The sequence below is a fragment of the Paramormyrops kingsleyae genome, chromosome 2 (genome assembly GCF_048594095.1).
Source record: "Paramormyrops kingsleyae isolate MSU_618 chromosome 2, PKINGS_0.4, whole genome shotgun sequence".
NCBI classification, from domain to species: Eukaryota; Metazoa; Chordata; class Actinopteri; order Osteoglossiformes; family Mormyridae; genus Paramormyrops; species Paramormyrops kingsleyae.
Window position 1 is genome coordinate 4,144,448 of NC_132798.1, and position 22,295 is coordinate 4,166,742.

General features: G+C 44.2%; 2 protein-coding genes across 6 annotated transcripts; one reads left to right on the top strand and one right to left on the bottom strand.

Moving 5' to 3' along the window:
- The first annotated feature begins 2,354 nt into the window (after positions 1 to 2,354).
- On the top strand, positions 2,355 to 15,289 carry man1b1b (mannosidase, alpha, class 1B, member 1b). Of its 5 annotated transcripts, none has more exons than XM_023838491.2 (14): positions 2,355 to 2,493; positions 3,690 to 3,832; positions 4,866 to 4,974; positions 6,458 to 6,615; positions 6,762 to 6,913; positions 7,227 to 7,366; positions 7,528 to 7,713; positions 7,852 to 8,000; positions 8,100 to 8,288; positions 8,473 to 8,663; positions 9,521 to 9,641; positions 11,205 to 11,399; positions 11,493 to 11,624; positions 11,976 to 15,289. In XM_023838491.2, exons 2-14 carry the CDS (start codon positions 3,728 to 3,730, stop codon positions 12,180 to 12,182), a joined length of 2,034 nt encoding a protein of 677 aa, XP_023694259.1. In that variant the 5' UTR covers positions 2,355 to 2,493; positions 3,690 to 3,727; the 3' UTR covers positions 12,183 to 15,289. The 5 variants fall into 5 exon arrangements, with proteins under 5 accessions (XP_023694259.1, XP_023694258.1, XP_072559950.1 ...); XM_023838490.2 differs by having other exon boundaries at positions 2,371 to 2,509; XM_072703849.1 differs by having other exon boundaries at positions 2,371 to 2,509; positions 7,284 to 7,366.
- Positions 15,190 to 22,218, bottom strand: dpp7 (dipeptidyl-peptidase 7). The gene is made up of 13 exons (XM_023838494.2): positions 21,896 to 22,218; positions 21,474 to 21,603; positions 21,093 to 21,232; positions 20,671 to 20,834; positions 20,431 to 20,566; positions 20,254 to 20,335; positions 19,958 to 20,124; positions 19,804 to 19,864; positions 16,367 to 16,485; positions 16,095 to 16,251; positions 15,929 to 15,993; positions 15,662 to 15,732; positions 15,190 to 15,425 (listed from the first exon to the last, which is right to left on the bottom strand). The coding sequence occupies exons 1-13, from the start codon at positions 22,163 to 22,165 to the stop codon at positions 15,332 to 15,334; spliced, it is 1,656 nt and encodes a 551-aa protein (XP_023694262.2). The 5' UTR covers positions 22,166 to 22,218; the 3' UTR covers positions 15,190 to 15,331.
- Positions 22,219 to 22,295: the final 77 nt, after the last annotated feature.

Sequence of the window (22,295 nt, forward strand, 5' to 3'; positions counted from 1 at the left end):
TGAATGTCAGAATGGGAAAGAAAGGTGATTTAAGCAATTTTGAGCGTGGCATGGTTGTTGGTGCCAGACGGGCCGGTCTGAGTATTTCACAATCTGCTCAGTTACTGGGATTATCACGCACAACCATTTCTAGGGTTTACAAAGAATGGTGTGCAAAGGGAAAAACATCCAGTATGCGGCAGTCCTGTGGGCGAAAATGCCTTGTTGATGCTAGAGGTCAGAGGAGAATGGGCCGACTGATTCAAGCTGATAGAAGAGCAACTTTGACTGAAATAACCACTTGTTACAACCCAGGTATGCAGCAAAGCATTTGTGAAGCCACAACACGCACAACCTTGAGGCGGATGGGCTACAACAGCAGAAGACCCCACCCGGTACCACTCATCTCCACTACAAATAGGAAAAAGAGGCTACAATTTGCACGAGCTCACCAAAATTGGACAGTTGAAGACTGGAAAAATGTTGCCTGGTCTGATGAGTCTCAATTTCTGTTGAGACATTCAAATGGTAGTCAGAATTTGGCGTAAACAGAATGAGAACATGGATCCATCATGCCTCGTTACCACTGTGCAGGCTGGTGGTGGTGGTGTAATGGTGTGGGGGATGTTTTCTTGGCACACTTTAGGCCCCTTAGTGCCAATTGGACATCGTTTAAATGCCACGGCCTACCTGAGCATTGTTTCTGACCATGTCCATCCCTTTATGACCACCATGTACCCATCCTCTGATGGCTACTTCCAGCAGGATAATGCACCATGTCACAAAGCTCGAATCATTTCAAATTGGTTTCTTGAACATGACAATGAGTTCACTGTACTACAATGGCCCCCACAGTCACCAGATCTCAACCCAATAGAGCATCTTTGGGATGTGGTGGAACGGTAGCTTCGTGCCCTGGATGTGCATCCCACAAATCTCCATCAACTGCAAGATGCTATCCTATCAATATGGGCCAACATTTCTAAAGAATGCTTTCAGCACCTTGTTGAATCAATGCCACGTAGAATTAAGGCAGTTCTGAAGGCGAGAGGGGGTCAAACACCGTATTAGTATGGTGTTCCTAATAATCCTTTAGGTGAGTGTATATCTTCTGATTAACCAAGAAAATAAACACCATATTCTCTCACTTTCTATACACATCATTTAAAGGAAGAGCATAGGGCCAAGAACGGATCCTAGGAGGACAAATGCTGGTCTTTTAAAATTTATATTCACCCCAGACCAGCAAACCATACAGGCCAACCAAATGCTTCAGAGTATTTATACTGTCACCAAGATTGAAAACTGTATTCTTATAACTCAAAACTGTAATAATGACATAGTAATAAGGGTAATAGATGGCATTTATTCCATGAGATCTTATCAAATTAGTTCTAGTAGTGTGGAAAATCACGAGTTATTTGATCATATTTTCCTACCAGCATGCTGTTACACTAGCTTTACATGGTTCGCACCGTGCCTTTCTCCCTTACTTGTGGTCTGTCTTCTGCACTTTGTGACCTTCGATATGGACTGACTGGCTGTGTTTCATATGGCACCATCAGGTTTGTTAGGTCTAAGTAAAAACAGTTTTCTAGAAAAAACATTGGGATGTGTCCTTGGCTGTAGAAACTAAGAACATCTTTGTGGAGAGCCCAAGATGGTTTGGGACATTAAAATGAACCTCTACAGTTTTCACAGATCTGAGAACACGCATCTTTCCATTTTCTTTTGTTTCATATTTCTATTGTTTCCATCTATTATATGTTGAAATTGATCGCAATGGAATTCATCAGTTAGTCATTTTCAGAAAAACCCAACACTAGCTAATAAAAACGAATTTTCACCTCTATCGGTAGCTGAACATACTGCTGCGCTTATAGCTCATATTCTAGATATATATACCCATTTGGCTGTTCAGTTTGAAAGAATATAACATTTTTCAGAATATTTCAGGTAACAAAACGAGCTTACAATATATTTCACTTAACTGGGTGCTTTTTAGAAATACCATCTAGAGCTGGGCGAAATAGCAGAATATCGCATCGTCGACGAACGGTACCCTGCCAAAGGAGCTGATGCTGATTTCTGGGTGTTGTGTCGTTCATGGCACCTGTATGTCACTGTATACAGTGCTGTGTAAAAAAAAAAACAAGTTCCCGACCGTGCCCCTTGACTCAGTAATTCTGTATACAGCATGTTTATACCATCCATCCATGCACCTATTTTCTAACTGCTTTTCGCGGTCGCCGTTGTGCTTTCACCCGAATGAATTCAGACTCACTTCTCGCACGTTTCCTTATAGCGCTCCAACTCGCTCCTCTCGGTAAACTCCGGAAGGCATCGGCGGGGGTGGCGACTCGGCGTAATGAGTCAGGCGGACCGGCCGCTCATTGGTCGGCGAACGGAGTTCGGCCCCGGGCTGCATCACGTAAACATTCCCTTCGACGAGTGCAGGAAGGCAGTTTGTGTCATAGCTGTCTGAAATTTAATGTGTGGGGAAAGGACACTAAGGTAATCGGGGAGAAAGGTGGGATATCCTGTTTAATTTGTCTTGTTTCGGCCGCTTTAGATACTTTCTCAGGGTCCAGGTGTCTCGTGACCTGTCGGCTAAACTAGCGATGTAAGCATACAGCTACCTGGATAAAAGCCGTGTTTTAAACCACGCAGTCGCGCTTTTCCATTAGATCAGCCAGGACAGGGAAACTCTGCGTTCCCGCTGACGGAGCGGGGTGACCTGTAGCTCTACTAGTGAAGCCGCTCGTTGGGCTCAGCCCCCCGCCCCCCAGGCCCCACGCCACGCCTCGGCGTTTCGTCAGGACGCGAGACCGTGGAGACTGCGCCGCACGGGGGCTCGGGGATAGCTCAGTGCGAGCGGGGGCTCGATCGCGTCGGGAGCGGGCCGGCCGAGCGCTTTGCGTAGAAAGCCGGGCATTGTGGTGGCAGCTGCTCGGCTGCCGTGCTTCGGACTAACGCGTCTTTGTCGTCGTTCTGTCTCTGAATGTCAGTGCTCCCTCCTTGGCTCCGGTAAGCCTCCGCTGCCTCGCTCGTTTATCCGGTGTGAGAAAATCTGCGTCTCGCTGTTGATTACTGGTTTTAGTGACATCAACTGGTTTGTTTATTTGCTATTCTGGTTAATGTGTGCGGTAGAAACCCTAGATCGTAGTGTGATATAGATACTATGGTATCAAGTGCTCAAGGAAACGTAGAATCTGAAACCCTCCGTTTAAACGCCTCGTTGGGAATTATTTTTGTCGCCGTTTGTCAGATGATTAATTACCTTCAATAGGATATATTATGGATTATTACTATTCTGGTAGTGTTCTTACGTGTCACGGGTTTGCTACTCGGGCGAATTGTGTGGCTGAGGACTCAAAAGCAAAATCGCTGCCTTTTACATTTCATTTTTTTCAAACGCTATAAACTTCTAGGTCTGACAGATGCGTTTTTGCATTACAGCATCAAAGCTCAGCTCCTGTCTTTAGAGGTCCATTTATGAAGCTGTTACAGAAAGCACTTAAAAGCACTGGTCATTTGGTGGTGCTCTTCTTCAGCGCCGCATAGCTTATACGGCTCCTGCGAAGATAAATGTATTCCAAATGTGTTGCCGGAGCGTCGCCTGAATTCAGATGAAGGCTATATTCAACTCACTTTTCTTGTCTTGTGTGTGTCTCCCCTCCCCTCCCTTCTCCACTCCTCTCCTCGCACAGCATCGCATCTATGACCTCCTTCTCAGACTGGATCGAGTATGTACCCCCCTGCGAGAAAAGACTTCGTCTCCCTAACCGTCCCTGAGCAGGATAGGGGCAGTTACAACAACAGCAAGCAGTGGCGTAGGCAGTCCTGCTGGAGGGTGAGTTTGCCTATTTTTGTGGCCAACAGCCTGGGATCTCATCTGAACACCAGCCTTAAGTGCTCAATTATTTCCGTCGGACGCATCCTGGTTGTGATGGTGTCGTAATCAGATTAATGTTAAATCTTAAATCCCTGTCATTAACTGTGTGTTTGTAGTTTATTAGTGATTACCAGCGGTGCAGCAGGTTGTACTGTCGAATCCCACTCCAGGCTCTCTCTATGTATATGTCCCATGACCATCTTCCCAAGTGTTAGGAGGATGGCTGGAGGTTTTGTTTAGCTTTTGTTGAGGTTAAATGAATGATTTTGCTAGTAGCTTTCTTTTTCCGTCGGCCTTGCTCAGCCAGCGAGTGCATGACGACTCTCGTCACGCGACACTACGCAGATAGGCCACAAGGACGCTACGTAGGTCCGAGGCATCGTGTGTGTCTTCAGCTCCAGCCCCGTGTGCCGTAACCCACCTGTCACAAGCAGCTGGGGGTGCTTGTTGCATCTTTCATTCTTTGTACCCTGGATGGGATACTAATCAAGGGCAGGACACATATTTTTACACGATTGGGGGCAATTTAATAATATAAAGTATAATAGTCAATGCATTTAGACTGCAGGAGCAATCTGCATTTACATGCATGACACAGGGTGAGCATGAAAACTCCGCATGCAGAGTGTAGGTGTGATTCTAACTCCCAGCCTGGAGGTGTGAGCCTACAGCGCAAGCCACTGAGCCACAGTGGCACTCAGAATAAAATCATTGTAAATAAGGTGGTATAATTTGGTTGTCCTTCACTGCTGTTTTTCTCCCTGGTATTTTTGGTTTAATGTCTGTAGCTTCTCTTGATTTCTGCTTAAAGTCTGAAAAGGCCTCGTGCTTGTGGGATATGTCAAGAAAGTATCCATAATGACTTTTTCTGCATTACGCGCTCCTGTCAGATGTTTGACGAGCTAAGAGGATCTGGCGGCGTTGCCGCAGTCTCTGTAGCGCATAGAGATGTTCCATGTTTATTTTTTTTGTGTGTCTGTCCACAACCTAGAAATGGAAGCAGCTTTCCAGGTTGCAGCGCAGTCTTATTCTCTTCCTGCTGGTGCTGCTGCTGGTCTGTGCCATCGCCACGTACCCCACCCTGCTGGAGCACTGGGCAGGTATGCTTGTTCACCTACATGAGGTGCACGTAGTTCCCTTCTGAGAAAGTCACCCCAGAGAAAATACACAACCAACTCAGGAATTGGTGGCACTCTGTATGAAATAAATGATGTATCAAATAAACTATACAGATGGTGATTCGAATGATGAATAAAGCACAATTATCGAGTGGTACTTTTTTCTCACTGCAAAACAATTCCAAACAGAATATCTAAAATCAAACAAAGAGGCCTCTTATGGAATTGTACTCTTTTTAATCAACTGCTTTTCAGTATTTTGTTTCCCTGAGGTATAAATATGAGGCTGCATGACTGTAAAATCCCTGTCATTGAATGCCGTGCGGATGCCAAAGATCTCTCAACTGAAATGAGATGGTCAGGTCTGGTAACAGATATTTTAAAATATATAAACAGTTGTACATGCCATAAAGCAGGGAGATAATCAAAACGTCTGGGACAGCTGCAGATTTGGCATGAAGAAAAGGCATGTGTGCAAACACCGTAAGGTGAAGAGGAATCCAAGGATCAGGGTTTCAGAACAGCACAATTTAGTGGAATTATGGGGTTATCGAGTTTCTCACCCAGCCCCAGGTCAACAGGCTCTTCAGCAAGGTCGCACAAAAGAGGTCTTTTCTGAGCCCTACTCACTAATTGCAGCGCCTGGACTTCACCGGGCATCATGGGAACTACAATTTGAATTGTAGTTTTAATGAGAGCAAACTCATTGGCGATGTGCAGTGTCTGCATGTTTGGTGTCTAAAGAAGACTGTACAAGGGAAAGCACCCAACAGACACAGGAAAATATGGAGGTGCATCATTAATACGTTAGGGGTGTTCTCTTGTTAGTGGTTAAGGGCATAATGAATTCTACTAAGTACGAGGATATTTTAGCCTAAAACCTGTTTACCTGTGCCCAGAGGTTGAGACTTGGCTGTACATTGACCTTTTAACACAAATCAGCTCAGAAATAAATTATTTGAAGAGAGACTCCCCAGAAGAGCAAATTTCATAATACCAAGGATGGTGAAGATCCCTCAGTATGTGTGCTGCATAGTTTACAGGAAGAGGCTCAGTGCAGAGGCTCAGTGCAGAGGCTCAGTGCAGAGGCTCAGTGCAGTTGTCCTCGCTGATTATTAAATGGATGGGTGCCAATAATTTTGAAGCCTTTGTTTTACAGGAAAAAATGCAACACTCATTGGGAAACAGTGTTAACAGTATATTGCTTCCCTTTGTACTTGAGTAGAACAGTTTAATTATGACGACTGTCGTTTATTTTATGCGATCATTTATTTTCATGAAGGCTATTAGTAATTTGTTCACTAACTGCATGGGGTTTATAAGTAAATGTAGTTTTTAACATTAAGTTAAGACAACTGAATAATGTTTTCTGATGTTTTTAATGTCTGTTGGGTAGGGGAAGGGGGGCAGTGACTGAACTGTGTGTGTGTGTTCAGGGCAGTGACTGAACTGTGTGTGTGTTCAGGTCCTTCTGGGGAGGTCAGTAAGAAGGAGTGGCACAAAGACGACGCCGACACCCTTCTGAAAAATGTGTTGCCAGGGGCCCCTCCAGGTGCTGGCCAGCAGGACAGCCCCCCGCCTGATAAGCAACATGCCCCCATCCTGCCTGAACCCCCCCCTGTGGTTGGTCCAGCCCCGTCGCTCGTCCTCTGCCCCGCACCTCTGCAATACTGCAAGACGTTACTCGCATAGATTTTCCTGCACAGCAGCCTACAGTATACACTCGCCCTCCGAATTCTGTTGTCTCAACGTGTCTCTCCCCCCCAAAGCAGAAAAAAGCAATCAATAGACGGGGACCCCCCAGCTTACAGAACTATTCTCGGAAGAAAAAAGAAAATGTCTCCGACTCCCAGGTGGAGGAGAAGCTGGACCCAGCGCTGGGGAGCAGGGACCAGGTGGAGGGAGAGAAGCCAGTTATCAGGTTAGATTGAACATGCAGTTTCATTTCCGTGCTTTAAGACACTTGATAGGTTTTTTTCCCAGAATCCTCGGGGACGCCTCTCCATGTTATAAAGTGGGATCTGTAAATACCCATATGGGCCTCAACTGAAAATTTGACATGGATCATATAGTGTCCGAGTGCTTTATGAATCCCCGTTGAGAGGGGAAGGTAAGCTGGTGGTCTTTGTAAGAGCCTTAAGCCCTTTCCCCAGTTAAAGTTGGTATATGCTTGAAGCAGTCCTGTAATTCCCCAAACACACAGTTGCCATGTTTGCCGTCGTGTGTCTGTGTAGCTGGCGAGGGGCTATGATTGAGGCAGAGCAAGCAACTGAACCCCAGCCCTCTGCCAGGGAGAAAGAGAGGGCAGATGGGAAGGAGCACCTTGAGCTGGCCAGGCCGGTGAACACGGGGAACACGGAGAACCAGGAGCCAGGTCTGTGTGCTCTGCCATCTCTGCCTATATGTATGTGAGGCATGTAGATGGATAAAAAATACATGACAATCCTTTGCCCTTTTTAATTAGTCAGTAGTATTCTGGGTCATTGGTTCCCGAGGCTCCGTATGCAAGTGTTTTTTGTGCGCGTGTCGCTTCAGGAGGTACGACAGGCCGTCTTGAGGCTGTGAGAGAGGCCTTCAGACACGCCTGGAAGGGCTACAAGGAGTTTGCTTGGGGTCATGATGAGCTGAAGCCCATCTCCAAGTCTTATGGGGAGTGGTTTGGACTGGGCCTGACTCTGATTGATGCTCTGGACACCATGTGGATCCTGGGCTTAAAAGAAGGTAATTCCTGAGTACTCAAGTAGACCTGTTTATCATGGCAGTAAATAAGATGTATGTTACATTTACTATGGTGGGATTTGATTATGGTGTTGACAGTCTATTCTCACTTTGTTAAGATGGCTTTGTATTCCATTTAAGAATTTGAAGAGGCTAAAACCTGGGTAGCGACAGAACTGTCTTTCGACAAGAATGTGGATGTCAACCTGTTTGAGAGCACCATCCGGATCATAGGAGGCCTGCTCAGCACCTACCACCTGACTGGTGACGGCATGTTCTTGGAAAAAGCCGTGAGTCTCCCCTTAGTCCGTACTTCAAGCCTTGATGAGGAATTGTTCAGTAAGGAAGGTTATTGAGATGACCATCTCAGAATTCTCTACGCCCTACAGAAGGACTTAGGATCCCGGTTGATGCCTGCCTTCAACACCGCTTCCAAGATCCCCTTCTCGGATGTGAACATCGGCAAGGGCACGGCACACGCCCCTCGCTGGACGTCCGACAGCACCGTGGCCGAGGTGACCAGCATTCAGCTGGAATTCCGCGAGCTGAGCCGGCTGACCCAGGATGAGCATTACCAGGTAAGTGTCCTCAGTGTTCCATTGAATACAGAAACGCCCTGCCGTCCATATGCAAATATTCTGCATTCACCGGTGTTCTGCCTGGCCCTGCATCCGCCGGAGGCTGAATGTACGGACGATAGGCTGGAGGCCTCGGCCCCCGTAGGCTTCCCTGAACCTCTGTGCCTCATCTTCTCCTGGCTAGAAGGTGGTGAACGAAGTGATGAGGCTGGTGCACAAGCTGGAGGGCAAGCAGGACGGTCTGGTGCCAATGTTCATCAACACTAACAGCGGTCAGTTCACGCACCTGGGCGTGTTCACGTTGGGCGCACGCGCCGACAGCTACTACGAATACCTGCTTAAGCAGTGGATCCAGGGAGGCAAGAAGGAGACTGAGTGAGTGAACTGAGCATAGAGCGCCCCCTTTCTTTCTCATGGCATCACTGCTGCTGTTTGTGTCATGCCACCTGCATTAATTAGTCTCCACTTGGGCTTCTTTTTAACATGTATTCGTTACTTTTGGCTTTATTGTCTTTTAATGTCCCTTTTTTATTTAACTACTAGTAAGACTTTTCTGTAGTTTTTGTGTCTGTTAAAATAAGAGGATTAAGCCCAGGATTATCCTAAATGTTTACTGTAATCTGCTATAATTTTGCATTAATCCAGTTTTAATTGTTTTCTTGAATTCAGTCAAATACAATGTATCTAACTGAATATCCATGAGGTTCCTCTTTGCATATAAAAGTGTGATACCCATTAGATTGCTAATGTTTCTGGCTGCCAAGTTAGTTTGCTGTGGTCTCTGTGGAATAGAGTCAGATTCTACGCAGTCTTGTGAGAACAGTAATCCTGTGTATCAATACAGCGCTTTCATTTCTCTGTATAAAATAAGTCGTGCCAGCTGTCAGCATTAGGATTCGGTCACAGCTGGATAGTCGCGGTTTCCTGTGCAAATGCGAGGTGCTCCCACCTAGTGAATAATGGATAAAGTAAAAGCCAGAAACAAGTTGAATCCGGTCTTGGATGTACACATTCAGTTCAGGACTCTGTCTCCGCTAGAGGCACATACCACACTTACCACAGACAAATGAATAGTCCTGGTTCATTCCTGGAATAGACATACAGTAGAGGTGTCAGATTAACACAATATGACCCTGAACTGGAAAAACATGGAAGAATGACTGTTATGGGGGAGGGGAGGGGGGTTAGCATCCGGGCATTTCCCATAATGCACCTTGTGCGTGTGCTCTCAGGCTGCTGGAAGATTACGTGCAGGCAGTGGAAGGCGTGAAGAAGAACCTCCTTAGGAAGTCCTCTCCCCGGAGCCTCACCTTCGTGGGGGAGCTGTCCCACGGTCACTTCAGCCCCAAAATGGTCAGTGCGAGCGTGGCTAAGATACCCACTCTGCGCCGGGAGACTGGCAGGCAGCTGGCAGTTCCGCTAAGAAAACCTCTCCGCGTTTTACGCTGGGATACAGCCTGCAAAGAACATCGGTGTGACAATAACAGCTTGGGCTACTTTATATTTATAGTGCTAGAAAGGAGGTCTGCGCCCGGCATTATCCCAGAAGCTAGCTACCATATTCTTCCCGTTATAGTGCAGCAGCAATCACACAGTGTAACTCTGTATCTCGAAACCAAGCTCATTTGTGTTTGCATAGAATAGAATAGTGATGCTTTGTATAGTCACATAGATACATTGTTACATAGTGGCTCAGCTCATTAAGAGTTGGTTCTGGATAGTTTGCAGTCTTCATGTTATGAACAAGATCCAGCAAGTCTGTCTTAAAGTCTTATTTGTAGGTAGGTCAGGGAAAGATAATATGGTGCATAATAATAATTATATAGTATAGTAAAAATAAAAGCTATATGTGGTACTGTACTGTGCCTCGAACTGACAGACTGCTGAAGCAGCACATTGTTTTCAGGATCGTCGTTAAGTAGTGTGTGCATTTGGTTTTATTTAACCCAAATTTTTCAGATAGGATTTATGGCAGCAGGTTCATAAGTGCAAGTTGCCTGTAAATCAGCCGTTAAATCTGGGACTGTCTATATTAAAATCAAGCCCTTTTGAAACACATCTTTTCATAAAGCAAGCTCTGCGTGGATTGTGTTTTTCATGCAGCGTTTTTCATCCATTAAGTGAACGCTTCAGTGAGCTTTCCGCGCATTTAATATGCATTTCAGAAATAAATGTGCACCCTCTGTAACATGGCCTGTTTTCAGTCTTCGGTGTGTCATTACGGCTCGGAAATGAGTCTTTCAGATCGGAAACCGTGCTCTTGGGCGCGGGCAGTGATTTGCAGTAATCTTTGTAGGCAGTGGCGATAGCCTGGGAGCGAATGAGCACGTAACTGAAGCTGTAGCTTTCGTGCAAACAGCCCATATGTGGCAGGGGAGCCTCCTGCGTGTTCTGGGAAGAGGCCCTGTGAGGTGATGCTGCAGGGGAAGGAAGAGGGGGAGCTGGGAGAGAACGTGCTGCAGGCCATCTGCAGTGCCACACTGGTGGTTTGGCGCTAGCCGAGCGTGTCCGGTGCAGCCCCCAGATTTACCAGTCCTTTTCAATTCTACTTTAATCAGCTGCCGTTTTTACTCGCAGCCAAATTATTTTTGCCCCTCTGTCATTGGAGATGCTGCGTCCTGCTCTGAGCGTGACGCGGGAACGGCTCTCGGTAATCCAGGTCTGAACAACATGGTTACACCAGATGTTCCTGCTAGAGAAGCTTGCAGAACCGAAACTAAAAATTGCAAGTTGAATTAGGACACAATGATTTATTTTATTAATAGTACTTAGAAGAAGCTTTATAGCAGGAAATGCAATATGCACTTCTAATAACTTCTGTGGTCTAACATGTAGAATCGTTGGTTTTAATTGGGCCTTTGGTAGCTGCAGAATAGCTGCTGTTATCTCACAGAACATGCCTTCCTCCTCCCTCAGGACCACCTGGTCTGCTTCCTGCCCGGAACGCTGGCTCTCGGTGCCCACAACGGTCTGCCCAAGGAGCACATGGAGCTGGCCAAGCAGCTGATGGAAACCTGCTACCAGATGTACGCCCAGATGGAGACAGGCCTGAGCCCTGAGATCGTCCACTTCAACATGCCGCCCTACGAAGGCCAGGACGTCGACGTGAAGGTGACGGGAGACTCGGCTCGGCGGCAGGGCCGCCTTTACATGCAGGCTGTGTCTTAGGTTGCCCGCTCACCATCTGTTCCCCCCCCCCCACAGCCCGCAGACAGACACAACCTCCTACGACCAGAGACGGTGGAGAGCCTCTTCTACCTCTACAGGTTCACCCAGGATAAGAAGTACCAGAACTGGGGCTGGGAGATCTTCAAGAACTTTAACAAGTACACCAGGGTGAGCAGACAGAAGGGGCCCCTTCCAGCAGACACCCCCCCACACACACACTGACAGCTTTAACTTGCATTGAAGTAATATTTTCTTAAATTGCCTTCAGATATAACAACATGATTGAATTTACAGCAGTTCCTGATAGTGTTGATATATTTGGTAATTATGAGGAGAAACAAAATAGTCTTTATTTGCTAAACCTTCTTCGTCAGGCCTGGGCAGGTCTGTGTACTCCTGTTACCAAGGTGAATATGTTAGTCCCGTTAAAAGGATCTTGAGAGCACTTTGCATATTAGTGTGTGTCTGAGCACTTTGATAGTATCATACCCCAGCTAATAACTCTCCTCTGCCCTCCAGGTCTCCTCTGGGGGCTTTACCTCCATTAACAACGTGCGAGATCCTCAGTACCCTAACCCCAGAGACAAGATGGAGAGCTTCTTCCTGGGCGAGACGCTCAAGTACTTCTACCTGCTTTTCTCAGACGACCCAAATCTGATCAGCCTGGACAAGTACGTTTTTAACACGGAGGCACACCCCCTGCCTATCTGGCCGTCCGCGGCGTGAGCGATGCAGACACATCGCATGCCTCAGGGTTTGGGTTCTGAGAAGTGTTCTCAGAAGTTCTTTATGAAGACCTTAACACTTTGCTGATGGTCAACATGAAAGCCTGTGTTTAGAATCCAGATTTTTATAATGGACAACAGTGTCAGAATTATACACAGGTTATTACAGCATGTCAAGGGCTTAGGGAGGGGGCGGGTAATATATTTTTAATATGTGTTCTGCGAATAACCTATAAAACAAAAAATGTCTGGTGGAGTTATATTGCAGTGTAGCTCTGATCAGCAATGTGGTAAATTGGCCAGTAATGATTCTGTGTGATGAAAAGCTGCAATTTTTATTTTTTTTGTGATGGGGGATACAGAGGATGAATAGAATGGGGGGTTAAAAATGAAAAACAAGAAAAGCTGATATCTGAGCCAGGGTATAAGTGACCCCATGGATAAATACTGCCATGTTGACTCTAGAGTACACAGCCCCTTCCAGTCTGATTCCAAAGTGAATGATGCATTTTTATATATATTTTTAAAATATATAATAAATTTAAATCCTTCCACAATCCCTTCTGTCATTCCTAGAACCATTATTATAATAAGTTATATATGGATGTTTGCAATGATATTTGAAGTTTATTTGTTAGTAGGGATGCACAGGTATTCATAGTAGTATCAGTATCGTATCTGATACCATGCTCATGTCGTCATGACAACGTGCCGATGCCTTTAACTGATACCACATAATGACATATCAGCGATCCATTGTTTTCCACAGAGACTAAAAAACTGACGATCAGCCCCCCTCTCCACCCCCTGGGTGGCAAGTCTTAACACGGGCTGTTTACTGGATTGTCTGCATATTGTTTTGTTCAGGCTTTAGCAAAAAACAAAAATGAAGTGCCCCACATGGTTTTGTGGTGGGGGGGGGATTTCAATATTATTGTTTATCCTAATATTTTTATGTTAAAATGACGCATATTTTATTGACATCGCACAGCCCTAATTGGTATTGGTATGGGCGACTACCAGAAAACGAGTATCAGTACTCATACTCGGTCAAACAAATTGGTATCAGTGCATCCCTACTTGTTACTATGTCAGTATGAAGGCTTGTACTGCATCAGGGACCACAGTGTGGTGACGACAAGATGCAGAACTCAGTTTTGTTGTGTTGACAGTTATTAACGTTGTTGATTTTCTTTGTGTGTGGTTAAGTGGATGCGGGGGGGGCACTTTCTTTTTGCAGAGACCTGTTGTGACTTGAGAGGGTCTGTGGTGCATTTAGGGAGATACTTGTGACTGGTATTTAATTAGAAAGAGGCCTGCAGGACAGCAAGGCAGACAGCTCTGTGAATGGACTGCAGGGAAACTCTAGAATGGAGGGGAAATGTAGGGGATGTACCTAAATGTGATCTCAGCCATTGTTCCTGTACATATATACATATTTTAATTGTACAGATGATTGACGGGGTATGTTTTATGGTCTTCTGGGATTTTTTTTTTTTTCGCTCTAGCAATTGACACTGTTAGTGTAGCCAAAGTAGTTGACTGAGTCTGTTTATTTGTGCATTATTTTCTTTAGAGGAATCAGTACCAGAGGGCAGAAAACTGCTGGTTGTTCAGGTTATGGTGACGTACGGAGTGCCAATGGCGAGTTTTCAGTAGCACAGAGGAGGCCATGAGCTTTTAGCGCAGAATCGTGTCCGCTGCCTCGTGCCGCATGTGTACCGCACATGATCCTTTATTTTCCCGATCTTAGTTGGCTGTGTTTGAGGTAATAGTGGCTTTATAGTGTGGTTTTGTCACGGCGAGAGAACTGCACATTCATGTTCCCGTAGGACACTTTATCGTTTGACCTTTTTTTTAAATAAAAAAAAAAGCTTTTGATGTAGGAAGACTTACAAACAGTTAGTCTTCTTTCTTAGGTGTGATATTTTGATTTGTGCTCAAGTTGTGATTGTTGCGTGCAAGTGAAAATTCCACTTAATGCTTTTTATCAGCCACTCGGATGGGTCGTTATGTAAGTAGCAAGGATGAAGAATTTGCTTTTGCAAATAAGTGCTGAGGTTATTGATTATCAAGGAACAGAGCCATACTGGTTCTTGGTAGCCGAGAGCAATATTATAGAGTGGTCGTCTGCAGTAACTGGTCTTACTGCGTTGTTAGTGGAGTTTCACTCTGATCTGTGCCTTTGAATCAGTGGTATGTACAGTGTCCCTGTATGCAGGCTGCTTGGCTGTGACTCTGTTTTCCTGCCAGTGCATATAGTTTGGATCTATATTTTGGTTTATATGTACATGATTGTTTCTTTTTTCTCTTGTTAAAATATTTGGAGCAGGACTATATTTGTATTATAGCTTAATTTCCATGGTTGAATGCTTGGAATAATGTCTGAAATTCACAAGACATTGACTCGTTTGTCGTTGACATTTCTTCCTCGATTTAAATCAAGATCAGCTTTGAAAAAGCTACAGGGATTTAACAGTTTACTCTAAATGTGCCCGTACAAGTCACTGGAATTTCATATGAAATGACTTTGCACTAATTACAGTTCCTGAAGTATCACCTCTTCTGTACAGGGTTACTGATATCAAGTCATCAGTGATACCGGCAATGTATCCATGCTTTTGTATTTTTTTAATAAATGCATGGGATTAAAAGAATTTGTTTAAATGTTTAAAACAATATGATCCCTAACAATGACCAGAATTTTAAATTTACTCCAAAAACCAAAGACATTCCTGATGCTTTCCAAAGACGACTCATGTTCAACCTGCATGTCGTGAAATTGACCTTAACAAATAGCAGTGGTCAGTAGACCATATAGAAACTTCATTCAGCGTTGCCCCAGATGTCATGTCCACCCAATATCAGTCCACTGACAAACTGATCAAGTTCTCTGCATTGCCCTGCATACAACAAAGCTCACTGTAATCCATACCAGACTTCCATCCCTGAACTTTTTATCTGTACATAGGCAAAGGTTTTGTGAACCGAGAATCAAAAATCAAAACTTTTTTGAAAAAGACTATTGATTTTATTGCATTTGTACAAATGTTGGCATTAAATTTTTACGAAAGGTTAATAAAATTGTAGTTCATAAATTTCAATGTATACACCTGTGTGTTGTCATTTCGAGGTACATTTTCAGAGTGTTTAATTTTCCTCCATTTTCACCCAATGGGCAATTATTTCAGACTCCTTCCTGCGGGCCTCAGTCACTGATAAGGGATCAGCTGGATTCGACCCTCTACAAAAGAAAGGACAAAACCAACTGAACGCTTATGTAGACCATTGCAATGCATACGCCTCACAATAGGTGCTCGTTCAAGCTTGAGAAGGAGTGTGTAATTTTTTCCAAAGTTGATTAATTACATTTTCAGTACAATCAAAAATGACTAATTAGCTTAAATGTTTAAGGCTTCAGTTCTGCACCTTTAGCTTATTCTTCACGTTATACACTGATACAGCTATACTGACTCCTACCTTAAATCTAAATGGTGTGCCCCTTCAGGGATGTTGACTGCAATGAGTGACGGGCTCAGCGACTTTCGTACCTAAAACAAAATCACATACTAATTCCACCTTCTGTTCCTATTATAAATCACTTCATTTCAGTCATTTCACTAATTTAATAAGTCTGCCTTTATAATAAAAGTTATGTTTCTAGAAGTTTTGCAGTTTTCTGTGGCATTCCAGCCCAGGCAATCTTACCTTCAAAAGTCTAAAAAAAAAAACAAACCAAACTCTTACCCCTCCATTTGCCCATGGATCAAGGTTGCCATTGGAGAAAATGATATTGCTGGCTGTGGAAAGATCTGCAAAGAGTATCACAGAAGCACTGTAATTCAAAGACCGCATAAGGTTCTTTCAAAGCACTGCTCCAGAAGTGAAGAGCCGATCCGACCATAACTCTCACCGTCCCCCCAGAACTGGGCTCTCAGCCAGCCTGGCCGCGGCACCACGCTCCACTTCTTTGTGCAGTAACTCTCCCGGTCTTGCTCTGTGAAGAGCAGCGGCGGGAACATGTCCGTGACGTTGTTGCTCTCAAAGCACAACTCGATCTCCGTGCAGGCCTTCAAAACAAACCAGGAAAGTTCACTTCTCTCTAGCAAACTGTTATGCATTTATAAAGCATTGTGGCATATATAACGGTCAAAAAGTGAACATGGCTCATCTGGAAGAACTTGCCTGGTAGTCCCAGGCGAGACTGTTAGGTCCAAGGCCACAACCGGTGGGATCAGCACACTCTACGTAAGCTCTGTAGATGTCATAACACTGGAGCTCACCTGTGGAGTTGTACACTATACCTGTGAAAGAATCATTCAAATCGGTCAGTAGAAGCAAAGTGAGAATTAATCACCTACTAAGCAACCAGTGACACCCTAAATGTTTGAGTTGATTGCTCATGGGAGTTTTATATACACAAAAGTACTCTGATGGCAGAATGAAAAATGACTGGTTATCTCTCTGAATCAATCAGATTGTTGAGGAGTTGGGTCCAAGTAACTAGAGGAGGCAGGATCGACCAATCAGATGTCTTGGTCCCGCCTGTACAATCTAATTGGTTCTCTCTTTGAACCAATTATTTTCCATTCTGCCTTCAAAATATTTTGGTATCAGTAAAACTCCCATGACCCAACTGATTCCCATTTGGATTTAGAACATCCACATTGTGATTCTACACATATGGATTATACAGAAAAATCAAATCCCTTTTTGTTTTACTCGGTAGTTTGTTTTAATGTGAGATAATGTCAAATTTCTTCATCACAAATAAACAATAGAACCAGAAGCTTTGCAGAAAGAATTAGCATTATATATAACATGCTACATCTTTAAGAAATACTTGACAGCCAAATTAATTTTGACCCTGTAATGTTATGTATTCAACAGGAACAGGAAAACACAAAACAATGGAAATATTAAACAAAAGAAAATGGAAAAATAACCTCTCTAGTATCTGTGAGGTTTGTTTCAGTGTTTCAACAATTCTGGGGCCCTCCACAAAGATAAGGCTTCTGAAGCCAAGGAAACCTTCCAGTGTTTTTCCAGAAGAGTCTGTTTTGGCTTAGACCTAACAAACCTGATGGCGCCATTTGAAAAACAGCGAGTCAGTCCATATCGAAGGTCACAAAGTGCAGAAGACAGACCACAAGTAAGGGAGAAATGCACGGTGCGGACCATGTAAAGCTAGTGTACCAGCATGCTGGTAGGAATATGTGATCAAACATTACTGACGATAGCGACATCAGCATCCCAATCCCGCTTAAAAATTAACATAAATCACATAATTTACATAAAAACAATTCTCTGAGCCAACAGATATGACAGTGATATAAAGGTCCTCGTGACCACAGGCACAAGGCAGGATGAGCTCAGAATGAATTATACGGAATCTGTGTGGGTGCGTTTATGTCCTGTTACACTCCATATTAGCCTAAACTATAGGATTCGCACCTCCACGCAAAGTGCAAATCGCTGGCTCTCAGAGGCACACCAGGGAGACCAGCCTGAACTTGCATCCAGAGAAAATACTTTTCGAATGGATCAAAAAAAGTATTCAATAACTCCCAGCGGTTTGACAAGCTTCCAGCTTCCATTAGAACACAATTCAGATTTATTTACTCAGCTAAATGCAATATTAATAATGCTAAGTACTTCAGTTTTTACTATGCTTGATACTTCTAATGTTAAAAATCTTATAACTATAATTGTACAACAATCTAATTTGGCTATAGTCAAAGCAGCATAAGCAGCTCAGTTTAATGCTACACATTTACATAGCAAAAATTCACAAGTCGGATTTCAGTTCAGCAGTCATTTTACAGTAATATTAGTGCTTACTTGAGTTGGCACTTGCATATCTAGGTTACCGGTCCATGTACATTCTCTTGGACCTGGCACAAACTATATCCTGTAGTGAGACTATATTAAACAACAACCTCCACCCTTGCTCCAATCTCCAAGGTTAGGCTTTCTTCCTTCCAGCCCCGGAAGCCAGCCCTGACGTGCATCACTCTATCCAAAGGAGTCGGCCTTCCCTCTCATCACTGTACAGTGACACCTACTGTCCACTGGGCATCTAGGCAGCTGAGCTAATGTCATTTTCCTCCGATTATTTCCTCTCACTCTATACGAATAGGGGCTAACAGCCCACCTACTGGAGGTGTGTGATAGTTGCCATGGTCACTCAGATAAGGGGTACCTTCGAGCTCGTGGGAGTTTTACTTACACAATAACGTTCTGAGGGCAGAATGGAAAATAATTGGTTCAGAGAGATAACCAATCAGGTTGTAGAGGAGGTGGGTCCAAGCAACTAGAGAGGCGGGACCAAGACATCTGATTAGTCGATAATGTCTCCTTGAGTTGCTTAGACCCACCTCCTCTACAATCTGATTGGTTATCTCTCTGAACCAATCATTTTTTGTTCTGCCCTCAGAACATTTTTGTGTAAGTAAAGCTCCCACAAGCGTTACGCTTAGAGCCAATATGGGCTGCTACAGCCTTGGGGAGAAATCAGTAGAAGTCAGGTCCACCACCTACAGCCACAGTCAACCACCCGGGGACCATCAACCTGGGATTCTTGACATTGCAGGCAACACAGGCCACCTTCTACAAACCTTTAGCACACTATCAACCGATGCCTTGTTTTACAGCAATACAGTGTTAACAGAGGCACAATGCTCCAAGTACCGTAGAACATCCTCAAAAAAATAGAGGAAGAGCCCTTACATTTCACCCTGACACTTTCCTTCTCCAAGGGGAATCCTGACTTTTTGCAGCCCAAAGCAGCTGCTCCTATGAAAAAGTGCTGAAAACCTTTACATCTCCCTGCCCTGCTTGAGACGCCAGATAGCAGCAGAACCCTGATTCTCCCTCAGTGTCATCACAGCACGGCTGCATAGTAAGAGAAACAGTAACCGTAACCCTAAAACCTACTAAAGGTCTCAAGGGGCCAGCTGACCACTTTTTTTCCCCTCATTATGTTTTAACTGAAACACGCTTCATTTAGCTGGCATATTTAGAACTGGGACACCGCTCTTCGTTAACCTGGATACCTTTAGAACAAGGCTTCAGAGAAATAAACTGCTATACGCGTTATATAAAAATATTCAATACTAAATAAATACTCTCTGGAATGGTCTATTCTGTGCAAAAGTCATACATAAAGTCATGCTACTCTCCAACTAGCATCATATTTTAAGTATACTGCTCAGTGATACTTTACAAGCAATGTGTAGTGGAGTAATACCTAAGCTGTTTTAGGTGCGGTCTCAGAGGAGATCGCTGATAAGGTATCCAATTTAAGACACAGGAACGGGTTCAGATTAGCAAAAAGGACTTTGACAGCCCAGCAGCTGAGCAAGGGACTACAGTCAAAGCCCCACCCCCAGTAAAATGCTCTGCATGACCAGCAGGAGGCGACCTGCAAGTGGACACAACATCTGCCGCTTGTCCACCACTGTCCCTATGCCTTCAAACTATCAAGACAAACAGTGTGGATGCTAAAGCACATGCTCTCTCACCTCTTTATACTGGGGGGGGGGGGGGGGGGCATTTTACACGACTCCCAAACCTCATCCCCCATCCCTAGTATTTGTTTTGTTAAAACGCACATCACTTACCCACAGTTTCTCTTAGGGCAGACAGTAAATTCGGTCCATTTAGCATAGTATCACAGGCCACCTAGAGAAACAGAGGAGAGCATTTACAGGTAAGGGGCTCACAGAGTTCGGCGTCGTTCAACCAACACAACTCCCGCCACTTCTTCCGCACTACCTTCACTGGGTTAGCTGGCATTCGGCCCATGAAATGGGTGCTGTAGGGGTAGTCAAGCATAGCCATGACCGTAAAGGCGTTACGCAGGAGCCCCTTAAGCTGATGAATGTCTTGCCTGGATTCTGGGGTATTGCAGAGATTAAAAGATGACTGGATACGTCTATAATCTGCAAAGAAAGAGGACTTCATTGTAGAATACGAAGCTGAGGTATTGAGTTACAGGAACCCTGGCAGAAAACACCCCGTGTATTTAAAGAAGGCTTAAAGTGCTATAATGCAGCTATAATGAAGATTACCTTCATGGTGAGCGAGGCCCTCGAGCTGGGAAAAGGCTCCCCTAACTGCAACACTGCAGGAGGGATTGTAGCTTTCAAAGTCCTAAATCGAAGGAGGACTGTGTTATGCTGATTACTGGGCTGGACGTATTAAAGAACTTCACATTACAAAGACCTTCCCCAGTAATGAGAACTTACTGCAGTCACATCCTGGAAGAACTGCCTTGGATCCCCCATTCCAGCTGTAGATAAGATGGGGGCACTGGCAGCCAGAGCTCCCGTTACTATATTTGGGTACCTCAGTCTCATGTAGACACTCAGCATACCTCCATAACTGATGGGGAAACAGGAAACAAATGCATCTTACTCATTCATCTTACTCGCCAAGTAAAACTGACTAAAATGACAACATTCAGCTCCCAAAACAAGTTGCCGTACCTTCCACCGAAAACAATGACGGGGCACATTGTGGCGCCAAGTTCCCTTTTGAGCTCTGTGATCATAATAGCATAGTCTGCCAGCGCCTGTTCCACAGTCAGCAGCCCGATCTCCGGGATTTTGAAAGAATTGTTGCCAAAGGGGAGCGACTTGCCATAATATCTCTGCAGGACGAGACAGCAGATCGCGGTGTTATGCTACAGTGTTTCATTAAACTGCAGCAAGTCGTATAGCATTACCTTCCATAACAAGAAACTTAAGTAGAGGGAAGAAAGATGCATGTTTGGATTCAGATTTCATGGCCTGCACTGCACATTAAAGAGACATTGCACCCATCATCTATGTTCATTTTTAACCCAGACTCCCCATATGACAGGACGTCACGAGTTGTAGTAATTAAGTGTCCCATCGCATGACCTTACATGCTCAGCAAATATCACCAATGCATCCTGCTGTGCTGCCAGTTCAGTTATAAATCCAGAATTCATAGCAAAATCCCAAATGTCTCCCTCGTTTCCAGTGTAGAAAAAAATAGGTCCGACGCCTTTCTTCCAGAACTGATCTAAAGAAACAAAAACCGCAATATTACTCGAAGAACCGCAAAATCAGCAATATTTTGTGCCAGCTCAAACTACATATCTGAAAAAAAGAAAAATGCGCATTTCTTTCAGGGCAGGCAATTAACAACAGACGCTGTCAAAGGTCCGAAGACGTTTCTGTGCCCCAGCTCTGCTTCTGGGATGAATTTTGATATAACACATTGTGGAATCAAGGCATGACAATCCAAAAATAATACGATTTACCTGTAATTAAATATCTCTGGTCGTAGGTGCCGTTGCCCATACTGTTAAAGTTGAAGTGATCTATCATTTGAGAGAAATATTTCTCTTTGAATTGGGGTGTCGGAGGGTCGCTATTGCTCTTCCAACGAGCCTGTAAATAATAGAAAGTTAAACTCGTGCTATGGGCAACTACAGTCTGCATACGTAAAGGTTTTTCCAAGTTATCAAACAAGTCTTTATTTTGGTAATACTTAACTATATAACCAATAAGCTATAGGTTAGATATAGGTCGTGTTTTTATCTAAAGTAAAGCTAATATAAACAGAATAAAACAAGAGTGATTTATTTTTGGTCGAATTAAATTGTGCACAACAATACTTGAGGGATACAATATCACGTACAACACAACTAATTATTTAACTACTGACGACAAGCTTCCTTACCTTTTTGATTAACCTTTCTGCTGATACATCTCTGCCTTTTTCGGGTTCGCTTAGTTTCATTCCAAAATTATCTTTTTCAAAGGAACTGATCTGAAACCCACTGCGTGGAAGTCCATGGCTTATATCTAAACTAAAAATTAATACGCAAAAGATCAAAAGCAGCCGGGCAGACATGTCAAACATCAGTGCAGAACTTCCCCAGTAGGTCATGTGAGAAGTCGGCATGTGACAATGATCGTCTGTATACAATTTGGCGTGACGTTTTACCATGCGACGCTCGTGTTTACAATACACGGATGCTGTCGCGTCATTTTTGCGTGGCGATGCTTTTACATTCTGTCGTCCTAAGTTATCAGGAGCTGCATTTTCTCAATGCTGTTCTATCAGCGTTACCTTTCAC